At 36.1% G+C, this 12,479-nt stretch overlaps 2 protein-coding genes across 3 annotated transcripts in view; one reads left to right on the top strand and one right to left on the bottom strand.

Annotated features, from left to right (window-relative positions):
* Positions 1-5,623, top strand: part of LOC102296430 (doublecortin domain-containing protein 2) — a 22,446-nt gene extending 16,823 nt beyond the window's left edge. For both annotated transcript variants that reach the window (XM_005936029.3, XM_005936030.3), the window contains exon 9: positions 999-5,623. In XM_005936029.3, the coding sequence (XP_005936091.1) occupies positions 999-1,703 (705 nt within the window). In that variant the 3' untranslated portion in view covers positions 1,704-5,623. The remainder of the gene's footprint in view (positions 1-998) is intronic.
* nrsn1 (neurensin 1) lies at positions 5,022-12,299 on the bottom strand. Its single transcript, XM_005936028.3, has 6 exons — positions 12,161-12,299; positions 8,457-8,572; positions 8,201-8,293; positions 7,945-8,063; positions 7,488-7,675; positions 5,022-7,349 (listed from the first exon to the last, which is right to left on the bottom strand). Exons 2-6 carry the CDS (start codon positions 8,553-8,555, stop codon positions 7,246-7,248), a joined length of 603 nt encoding a protein of 200 aa, XP_005936090.1. The 5' UTR covers positions 8,556-8,572; positions 12,161-12,299; the 3' UTR covers positions 5,022-7,245.
* Between the last annotated feature and the right edge of the window lie 180 nt (positions 12,300-12,479).

The following is a 12,479-nucleotide window of genomic DNA, read 5'->3' on the forward strand; positions in this document are numbered from 1 at the left end:
TGAAAAATATCAGATTTTTTTTGTCTTGACATATTCTTGGGTTGCTTTTGCAGTTTGCACTGTGAAGCACTGTCTGATCAGTTTTGCAGCATTTGGCTGAATCGGAGCAGAGAGTACAACCCTGTACACTTCACAGTTTATCCTGCTACTTTGTCATTCACATCATAAATAAACACTAGTGACCTGGTTTCAGTAGCCATACATTCCCATATGTCCATCATGTTTGACAGATGATGTGGTATGCTTCGGAACATGGGCTATTCCTTTTCTTCTTCATGCTCCTTTCCATGATTCTTGATTTCATCTGACCAAAGAACAGATGAAAACATTGTTCCAGAACTGTGTAGGCTCTTTTAGATATTTGCTATGTTCTTCCCATTCTTCAGTGGAACCACTGATTTGCACCTTCTCTTTCCATTTATGAAAGCATCTCTTCATTTTAGACTAAGCTCCTTGATAGTTTTCTTGACTGGTCTAGAAGTCGTGAAGGCTTTTTTCGTAACCAACAAACGATGGTGTTCCAGTCCTTTTGGTTTTGCTGAGCTGGCCAGTGCATAGGTCTCATAGGTTTTTGTTTTTTTCATGTCTTTGGGACATCACATTGAGAATTCGAGGGAAAAGATAACAAATACTTGGATTCATCTCCAGATCTTTTTCTGCTTAATTTTTGATAAGATTATGAGGGGACGGACTGGTTTCACCTGGGCATGAAACTGCTTGTCAGTTAACTGTTCAATTACTTCAGGCGTCTGAAAACTATGTATAAAAATGACTGTAATTCCTAAACAGTTACAGTATGGCAATAATTGATTGCTGTTTATCGTTTCTTGATTCTTGATGTTTGATTTAAAATCTACTGTGCGGGTGTACAGAGGCAGATAGCACCAGCGAACCATAGCATCAACAGAACAGTGTAAATCACAGAAAGAATTCAACATACTGCATCTGTTAAAATATTTAGAGATATTAATTGCTTCTGTGGTTATACTGCATTACAGAAACTTGATGCTACTGATACAAATGAAACAGAGGAGAATGTTGAAAAGCCAGAAGAAAAAGAGGAGGTTGCCACTGAAAATGGCAGAGAAGAAGGTGATTTACCTAGCAGTGAAAACAAGATGAATAACCAGGAGACAAACGGTGAAAAAGAGGGGGGAGGTGGAGGAAAAACAGAAATCGATGGACAAAAAGATGGAAAAGGAGAAGACATAGCAGAAAATGAGAAGAAAGTGGAGGAAAAGAAGGAGGATCCAGAAAAGAATAAGAAGGTGTTTAATGGTGAAGAGTATGGATCTAGCAGTGATAAGGCTCTAGACAGTAAGGAGACTGAGGATGGAAACAATATGTCTTCTCAAGGTGAAAGGAGGAAAATTGTGGAAGATGAGAAGGAAGATAAAGACCACACTGAGGTAGAAAAAAGCACTACGGATCACACTAATGATGTAGACACAGTGGAGGAACAGAAAAAGACGGGAAACGGCAACGATCCAGAGACGACTCAGTCAGATAACGAGACTAAAGAGAACGATAGCAGTAGAAGTAGCAGAGGCAACAGTAATCAAGAAGAGGATGAGAACGAAACAAAAGAGGGCACTACCAAAGAGTCAGGTGAAGAAGAAGAGAGCAAGGTGAATGCTGAGGTCAGTGGAGAAGATAATGAGGTAGAAGGTGAAGCAGAGCTCAACACAGATGAGAAAAAATGAACCAGCAAAGATGCCGAGTGCACACACAGGGGAAGATGGTGATCAAGAGAGGCAAGACGAAAGTGAAAAATTTAAAGGATAGGAAAAAACACCAAGTTCTTTATACTGAAAATATGAAATTACAAAATCTATTTGTATAATGAAAGTGACAGATGAAAATTTATAGAATTTTATAGAAAACAAAGCAATATAAAAGCAGTTTTGCAATGCTGAGCATGTAACCTAAGTCTTTAAATGGTTGTCTGCTAAATGGCGCAACTACAGAAACACCATATGGATCAAAACTTTATAACTTTCATGTTTGAAACAGAATACACATATAAAATCCATATATTCTTATTTTTGCATTAAAATGTTCTTAACTAATAGGTTGCTTTATTGTTTCTTTACACACTGTCTGTGAGCACTGTTGTGAGTGACGCAGAGAAATGATAATATAATAATATCCTTTGAAATTTTTCGAAAGAATGGTTATGCCTCTCATAGAAACTCATACAAATGTATTTAACGAGACATATATTATTGTTTGTTTTTGAATGGTAAGCTAATTTATAAAAAATTCAGATCTTCTTACTAAATGAGTGCTTCCATCTGTAGGGCTAAAGTTGTCACTGAATGATTCGGTTAGCATCAAAGTGATGTGCATCATATAAATTTCACATACCAGAACACTCGTGCAAGATTTTTGTCCATTATATTTTTAGTCCCCTCTAACAGCAGGATCAACACATCACACTAGTCAACATCTATTATAACAATGATGTTTCATCCCTGTAATGCAGTTCCAGAGACTTACAGAATTATTCCCAGTCTACAAGTGCAAGTGGAGGCCCAGAACCTTACTGTTACGCCTAATGTTGATTTCTGTCACTGAACCATATTTTCAATGTCTAATTTTTAAAGGCAGTTTCATGTCATATTATTTTGTAATGTTGCTGCTATGCCAATGTCCATCTGCTTCCAGAAAAATTAAACTGAGGGAAAAAAAGACAGTTTTTTTGTCTTCTGTAACTGATACTTCAGTGATGAAATGCATTAGTCAATGGAATAGTAAAAATAAAATCATTTAAAAAAGTGATGATGATGTATGATATTGGAAATTAATTTCACAGCAGGCGTAAAGCTTTTTTAAAAAGTTCACTGAGTTTACTACACTCTCCATTCCACAAGAGTTGAGATGTACGTGTAAAATGTAAATACAAGAGATTTAAACGTTTTAATGTCCCATAAGCCCGTTTTTCATTCACTTTAGAACATAGAATGATATCAAATATTTAAACTGAGAAAACTATTTTGCAAAAGAAGAAGAAGAAAAAAAAAGGTCAGGATTCCAACTGCTCAGTAGTTTTCAGTCCTACTTTCCTCACTTTTCTTTTCATGATGTGCCAAATGTTTAGCACCTGGACTTTTCTATTAGAAGGCCTTGTTGTAGTAGATGCAGTATGCAGTTTAGTGTCTTATACAATCTGAAAAAGATTCCATCTGCATAGAAGCATGGGCACTAATGCACCTCCACACCATCAGTGATAAAGGCTTTGTAACTAAGTATCGGTAACAACCTGGATGGTCCCTCTCCTCTATACTCTGGAGGATGTGATGTCCATGCTTTTCAAAAAGAATCTCAAATTTCAATTCTTTTCATGGTGGAACAGCTTTCCACTTTGACTCAGTGTATTTGGATCATGTTCACAGATGTAGATTTTTCTGTGGATCACCAACACGTTCTGGAAGTTTTCCTGAGCCCATGCAGAATCCATCCTGTTTTTAATGCAGTGCTGCCTGAGGTCTCAAATATCACATTCCTGTCCCTTCCGCACAGAGATTTCGCCAGACTCTGTGTAGTAGATGTGATATTTAAAGTCTTTGCAATTTTACATTCAGGGACATTATTCAGATTTTTTTTACAAATTGGACAATTTGTCACTGCCTCTGTAAAATGCTCAGTCATTTTACTGACCTGTTGCCAGTTAACCTACTTAGTTGCAAAATGTTCCTCCTGCTGTTTCTTTTTCAGTAGCATTTATATTTCCAACCCCATCACAACTTTTTGAGATGTGTTGCTGCCAAAGTCAAAATACAATTTTTCCTGAAATAGTAAAACAACTATGTTTTCTTTTCTCTTTGGTGAATAAAATATCGGTTTATGAGATTTTCAAATCATCAGATTCTGTTTTTATTTACAGCGTCCCAACTTTGCATTAGATCTAGCTCTTCAGTCTGTCTTAGTGAAACTGCACTTTGGTCTTTAGCTGCTTTCATCCTGACAGGAAGAAAAGTGATATATTTTTGGAGAGCCACTCTTCTCACTCTCATTCAGTGATTTTAATTTGTCATTTTTTTTCCTGAAACAAAGTTCCATAAATCCACTATAAACCACCAGCTGCAGGCAGGAAATATGAACTCTGATCTAATTCAGTATGTATGATGGCCCCACTGCCCGCTCATCCCTGCAGCTGTTCAAATTGGGATTCATGCAGTCGATGTGTTTGTGAGTCACCATCCCAAGAGAGATAAGGAACCTGGCTGAGAGGGAGGAGGAAGAACGAGAGAGCAAAGAGCAGGAGACGCAGAAAGCAAAGGAGGTGGGGGCAGGAGTGTGTGAGTCATAAGGCCTGCCTGGTTGAGGTGATGATCCTCAAGATGCTATTTCTGGCGTCACCATTAATTCTGTGTTATCTCCTCCACCAGCTACTCTGTTTTCTGAGTGTGTATGCATGTGGGCGTGTTCAGTAAGGCCCTAAATAACACACCCTCCAGACTGATTGCAAGGGGGGCTTCTACAATGTAAAAATGAACATTATTAACATATTGTTTGAATTAATTTAAATCTATAATTATTTAAACATTGGTTTGAATCAATAATCATAAATTACAATTTTTTCTTGATTAAGAAAAAAGGGAAGGCACCAGATTTTAAAGAACACAAAGTCCTGCTTAGCTAGTATTGTACAGTATATTTAAATAACCCTGCAGGGAATTTAGGAAGTAAAAGTGTCAGTTGTTTGGCAACTGTGAGATATTAAAGGAAAACAGCAGGGAAGATTAAAGATTAAAATAAGATCAAAAACATTTGACCCTTGTGACAACAGTGAAGTATTTTTTATTTCTGTAGGGAGACATAAACTAAGCCACTTTATACTCCCACTTTATACCACTTTATACCTCTCACTTCTGTTGGGAGGTATAAAGTTTTATCAACAGTTAAGCCACCAGGCTGTCAGTTTACTGCACAGTGTGCTGCAATACAGTTTTCACACATTTCTGATCCACCGATATGTCAGTTTTATTGTGCTGTTCGAAAAATAGACATACTGCATGTAGACACTGATTTATATGTGTTCTTTATCCGATCTGTTCGCAAATAAGGGTAGCATCGTTTTTTATTTAGTGGGATGATCCACTGTTACATCAGGAAAGACTTCAAGTTAGATGTATAGCAGAAAAAAAATATCCATTATGGATTAGAGTTTGTAATGCAGCAGGAAACAGCATAACATTACAAACCAGCACTGCCTGTTAAAGTCCTGGCCGCACTAGAAGGTTTGTCCATAATGGCTTGTTTAACAGCTTGGCTTTTCTTCATGACCCGCAGCTCAGTGGCTGTGTATCTTGAAAATGAAATGCCTTGCTTATTACTAGGTTGTTTTGTTTTGTTTTTGTAGTTACAGCTATGCTTCTGTGTTGCATCTGAGAGTAAATGTGTTAAAATGACACCAGGACTTTTTAAATAATAGTAGAAAGAAGATTGGAGGTAATTAGAATAATATTGAAAAGGTCAACTTACATTGACAATAGTAGTCAGCATAGCAAATCAACATCTTATACAGTAAATATACAAGCTGTGCTGCAAGAATTTGATGATGAGATATGGTTTAAAAAAAAAACTGAAGCTTGTATCTTGGACAGTAGAATTGTTCTAACCAAGTACAGATTTTTTTTACAGTACAGGTTTGTTTATAATGATGAAACAAAGGATACATGTTAAGAAAAACAAACAAAAACAAGCTTTTAAAGTGGTAGGGTAGGATTACAGTAATTGTAATAAATATATGTAAAACACATGAGGACACAGTGTGTTAAAAAGCAGAAAAGCATGGCTGTTACCAGCTTATTGTGCTTCTAAGTTACAGTTACAGTGTGAATTCTTGTATAGCATAAAGGAATGAATAAAACAGGAACCGTCTTAATAATCCCTCCTTTAGTTTCACATCCAGTACATAAGCAAATTCTCTATAGTGTAAAAAATGTGGTCCTGGAATTTAACAGCTCTCCGGTGTTAAATATTGCTGACTGTGATATAAATTATTGAGTTTCAAATTTTGTGTGTGATAGTAGGAAGGCATTTATTGAATCTCTTTAATTCATCCATTAGTGCTGTCAGATACAATGTTGCTGCGATCCCATTGGAGAGCTGAACGTGCTCTCATCTTCCCTCCGTTATGTAACCTGTGTGTCACATTGTCTCTCTCGATGCACCCATCTTCATTTTCATGAGTAGCACTGACTCATGTCTGGTAGCTATTAGCATTTTGATTCAAAACAGCGTCTGCTCTGATGGATCTGTGTGTGTCTATGAGCCTTTTGTCACAGGGTGAAAAGGAAACAATGGAAAGGAAAAGGTGGGTAAGCCAGTGTTTAGGTATTAAAAACTTAAAAATAAAGATAGAAGACATGATGAATGTCTTATTTGCTGTATGTTGGAAGTAATCTGACATATCATTGCTGTTCTGCATGCTCTGTCTGGTTCAATGTAACTTTCATCAGCCTGTCTGCTCTTGTGTATTGATTCTGTCTGAAGATTTACTGAAGGAAACAAGGTCACTGGCCTAATAAGACAGAAGATGGACACAGAATCTCCCCATACTGTCTCTTCTAATCTGCATTTATGTCTAATCTGTTAGGACACTGTGAACCTTTAGAAAGGTTAAGACCTTTAAGTTACTACTTTATCGGAAAGGGAAAAAAAAGGTATTATAAAACGATGTCGTGCTTTGTCAGCCTGGATGAACGTTTCAGGTAAATATAGTACATTTACACTTTTAACAGCTAATAATTCCAAACATGCACTCATCCTGATGGTCACTAGTCAGAGGTAATGAGTGTTAACTGGTACATTTGATCATTTCTGGGAATGGGGGACAAAAATTTCAAATATGCCACTTGCTGCCCATCGCCCTCCAGCAGTAACATCATTGCCTTTTACAAAAGTAAGAATTCTCTCAACAGTAAACAAACAGAAAACACGCTCTGTGGAAACTACTGCACTGTGTCACTATTCTGCAGATGTCTTTTCCAGTGAAATAAAAAAAAATGTTTTCTTAATATTAAAGTTTCATAACATCTGATAAATAAATCCCCTATATTTTGTTCATCCTTTCTAAGTTTTTAAAATCTCATTTTAATGTCAAACAAAATAAGATGAGGAAGCAATACTATCTGTTATGTAAGCTGACCTTTTAAAAAGATAAACTGCACACATGGATCGACATACACACACCGGTCCTCTTACAACTTTCACTTTATGCCTTGATCTTAGCCTTGATCAGGGCTCTGACTTTGTGGTCACTGGCTGGATGTTCTGAACTTTGGTAAGTGTGACTGGCACCTTTCCTTCTCCGGGAGTTGGTGCTCTCATTATTGGAGTACCTGTGGCATAAGCAGTTACTGTGATTTAGATATTCATATTCATATACAAACGCAGAGCCATTTCAACAACCTTTACATTTATTCTGCTTACATTAATTTGAACGTGTTATACTGGGAAAGAAGAGAATGAAAACTTACCAACTGTTGCTTGCAGATCTGCCAACCTCTCCTTAAACTTCTGTTGCAGAAACAATTCTTCTTTGGAGTAGCTTTTGGCAAAGGCAGACAGCAGGAGACCCACAGCCATGGAGGTGCCTCCCACACAGAACAGCACTGCACCAGTCAGCTTACAAACATCCAGTGCACGGTTGAAACTGACGGCATGGCTGTTACAAGAACAGTTCAAAGCAATCATTTATTTGCCACCAAGTCTTTTTGTTCAATATTTATGCAACTATTTAGAGTTATTTCTAAATTTAAACATATGCATGTCCTACTAGAACACTGTTCTTGGACATTATTGTCAAGACTAAGAAGTAACACTTCAAATAAAGTTCATGATCTGTTAATTGTAAGTCTATGTAACCTTTACTATTTCAGAATAGCAAAGGTTACCTAAATTCTTTCCCACTCGTACATTGTACTGTTTCTATACCTGTCAACAAAGAGTAGATCATCTTCACCAAATGCTTCAATCTTGGCTGGAGTGGCATAACCTACCAAAACAACAATGAGGCCCGCAAACAAGATCAAGGTACCGAACGTGAGACAGACCTGTGAAAAGAAGAAGTCAAAAAACAACGAAAGTCAAAAACATATATTGCTATAGTTGTAAATAATTTGGTTAATTTGGTTTATTTTCAGTTCCATTATATTGGTGTTGTTTTGAACAAGCTAAGGGTTAATCTGACCTTCCAGAGTAAAGAGCTCCACCTGCTAGGCAATCTCTGAATCTGAAAATCTTCATCACGTTCCCAGATAGAAGCTGTGCAGTCCTCATAAAACTGGATAAGGAATCAAAGAAAAGTACAGGCTTTCTTAAAATTCACATCTTGAACCTAAACCTACAAGAAATGAAGGTTTGGTGATTTTGTGCTTTTATCCGTTTGTGAGTTTCATAGGAGACGTCTTACTTTGTGTGGGTGCTGAGTCTGGTTACACTGTTACCTGGTGTAGGTAGGAGCGGACGCCATACTGCTGGTAGTTCCCACCAGTTTGAACTTGCTCACTATATTCTGACCCACAGATCTCTGAGCAAGAAGTCATCCTTCACATCTGTCTACCTGAGAACACACATAAAAAACACACATCTCCAATAACCTTTAAGCCTGATTTAATTCAAGAGATCTGGGAGGAAACTAAACTCTTGCACCTCTTCTTAATTATATAATGTACATATCTCCCAATATTGGAAACCTCATTTCAATGGGGGAAAATCTAGCTCAAAAACTTCTCGATTCAGCAAGGCAAGAAAAAAAAATGACAGTCAAAAGGAAAGTGTGGGTTTAAATATAATGGGATGTATCTTCATATTCAAAGATTTAGATTTACCGTGAAAGCAGCCTGATATCAGTGGCATTACTAAAGCCTAATAGTACAGCCTTCTGCTCACCACAGCCAAAGCCGCATGGGTGAGGCTATTTCTGTTTTTATACATCATACTTTCAGTAGGAGTTAAAAAAGGCAGTTTGTTTATTTTATTTTTTGTTGTTGTTTGCATACACAGTTTCTGGACAAACTGTTTAAACGCATAATTGCATACACATGTGCAGTACATTTATGCTTTTGTACACATAAGCATGTAGTCACTGTTGTTATGTAACAATGTACTGAAGGAATGGGTGCCATAGGGCATTGAGTTTAATGATGCATTCTGCTTGTCTGCTGTTATAAAATAAAGCGTGACATATTACTCTTTGGATCCAATAATGTTTCAGCTAAATGCAGAGGGTGCTGACATACATAGAAAAATCTTTTTTGTAATGTTTAAAGAAAAACTATTAACAAAGAAAAACTATTAACAAACATAACTGCATATTGGACTTTGCCTCAACAGTGAAATATGTGAAATAAGTAACTATTAGGTGTTAGTTAAAAACTAATAATATCTGTGACCATATGTGAATAGATTTTATGAACATTAATCCCCTACTGACTGAGAGCTAACTGCATTGCACAGTTCTGCTCTGTACAAACCAATTATGCTTCATGTTTTTGTTAGCTAATACTAAATCGACTATTTCTGCTGGACTGAATTACAATAAGAAAAGGGTTTAATTGTGGGAAGGAAATATTGAATCCATATATGTTAAAATGTGATCATGCTCTTTCCAGTAAGACACTGGTATACAATGCATTGTGGTTGGAATAATGAAAAAAAAACGAAGTGTCTAACCTCATAAGAAAACCACTGGCCTGATATAGTAAAACTCATCAGTTAGATGTCAGACATAATAGTACATGAAATTACATACCTCTTGTAGCTGGAACCACATTATACCAAACTAGCGAGTAAATTATTTACAATATTATTATTAAAAGAAAAACATTATTTTTTTAAATTAAATTCAATTTCTTTATTGTCCCACAAGGGGAAATTAGTTTAGTTTAGCAGCAGGATATAAATAAACAGAACAATACTATAAAATAATAATGACAATAATAATAGTATATAATAATATATAATAATCATCTATATAAATTCATAGTTAATTACACATTACTAAATAACTAAATTACTAAATAACTTCACTTTTAACTAATTAGTAATCTTATACAATATGTTTTTTTCCATCAGTTTCTATGATATCAAATTTAAAAAATCATTAATAATATAGTATTGTGCATTACATCATAGTCAATGTCAGACGATAACACCTCACACACATCAGCACACGTTGCATTTTATAAAACATATTGGTTGTTTGTTTGTTAGTTTGGTTTTAATCATTCCTAGACGCTATCATTCTTAGGTAATAATGGTTTATTTGCTGATCAGTGATCCAAACCTCTTGTGAAGGACCTCTTGCTCACATTTGCATGCACTGGACATTTATAATATGCAGGGTTAATGGTGTAAACCACAACATTAAGCTGCCCAAACCTAACCATCTAGCGAAGAAAACGTTAACAGTAATTGAAACAGATTGTGATCTTAATGTTCAAACTCCTGTTACACTTTACATATATTATAAACCTGATGTTCACCTTTGTAATAGTCATTCAAATAATGTTAATAGAGGCAGTAAACAATATTATCAGTCATAATCTGAAGCTTTACAGTTAATATCTAAACAACATTTTTAAATGAAAGTTCTACAGCCAAATTATATGTGGATGAGTTGTAGAGTAAATCATATTAAATCAATTTACTAATGCAAAGTGTACAGTGATAGTGCAATATGAAAGAGTCCTACAGGAGGAAATTTGAGTGGACATGTCAAGTATTTTTTAACCTCCAACCCACAGTGCTATTAATATTGTTACACAACTCTAGTTTAAACTGTCGGTATGCTTATTTTTACTTAGCTTTTATAGTTACCATTACATAATCAGTGGACCTGATGATGTTTATACTTTTGTCTGTTTTATTCATGTACTCCATAGTCACAAAATAGTTCAAAAAGTTTTTAATTGGCGTAAACTAACCATATGACAAATACCAACAAAGGGTTAGTTCACTTTGTCTTCATTGTTGTAATTAAAAGAAAGGATACATTCTCTCTCTGTGCAAACAACAGCTCTCATGTTGCTACTCTACCCAGCCAGTGCCTCTTATCTGAAATGCTGCATACAGATGAGGCACACTCTTCCGTAGTACATTTACCTTTGTCACACACAGCTTAATTGTACAAAGTACAGGAGAATATTTATATTGTACTCATATATCATGTACCTGAAAAATGAACACTGAAAGCTTGAGTTTGCTGACTGACTGTTAGTTTTAATTTTCTGTTTTCTTAGTTGTTGAGTCAACAACAAGGTGTAATTCAAATTTAATTCAGTCTGTTAACTTTAATGGGAACTTGTTATAATAGCTTTTAAGAAAACAAACATTTTTAATTAGAATGGCTTGAATAACTTTAAACAGCATCCAATCTTTAACTAATCTTCAATCAGCTGTTGTGTGTTTCCTTTCTACAACAGATAAAACAAGACATAAAAATAAAAGTAAATCAAACACAAACATTTTAACCCATCTCGGTTAAAAATCAGAGCTGTTAGGACAAATCAAACCGGAATGTCTTGATATAACGGTCCAAACATATCAGCACCACTGACCGTGGTGCTGAAAACCATTCAGCCTTAACCCAGCAGGAAAACACACAGACGTAATATGTGACGCCAGTCTGAAAATAGACTTCATCCACTCGCCCTCCCAACCCCCTATGAGATTGAGACCCACTGCACCGTTGAAGCTTAACCTTGCAAATGTGGACTTCACGTAAAAAAACAACACAAAAAACGTCCAAATCAAGTTGGCTGATATTGTAACCACTTGAGAAAAAGTAGCTAATCCTTTAGCATGAAATGACATACGCCGAAGAAACGTATTGGAGAAACGTTGTTCCATGTCATTAAGACAGCGACGCCCGAAACGAGTTTAAAGTAAGACAGAAATACTCGACATAGAAAAAATGAGATACAAATGAATGCACCGTGATTAAAACAAACATTACTTTGACATTGTCAACACGGAAGCTTCTTCCAGATGTGCAGCGGTGCATGGAGGACACGACTGAAGGAGTCTTCTTAGAAAATGTGAGTTCTCGGTGTGCTACTAACAAAAACAACAACCCGCACCAATGCTACAGCACTATCCCCATATTTCCAAATAATAATAATGATGATGATGATAAATCGCCATTTACCTGTCATTACCAGCTCGGAGAGTGATCATTCGCTGCTCTTCCCTTAGCCGGGTCCCATCACTCTACAGTCACCCCTCTCTCTCTGTCGATGATTCACATTTTCACGCTGTCTACTGCGCAGGCGTTCCATCCATGACAGTATATGATTCAGTAACGATTATAAATAACCAGGCAGGAGGGATGGAAGGATTAGAAAAAAAGAATTTCATTCACAATTTTACAGAATAATAGATAGATAGATAGATAGATAGATAGATAGATAGATAGATAGATAGATAGATAGATAGATAGATAGATAGATAGATAGATAGATAGATAG

The sequence above is a fragment of the Haplochromis burtoni genome, unplaced genomic scaffold (genome assembly GCF_018398535.1).
Source record: "Haplochromis burtoni strain Fernald_Lab_line unplaced genomic scaffold, NCSU_Asbu1 Contig_206, whole genome shotgun sequence".
NCBI lineage: Eukaryota > Metazoa > Chordata > Actinopteri > Cichliformes > Cichlidae > Haplochromis > Haplochromis burtoni.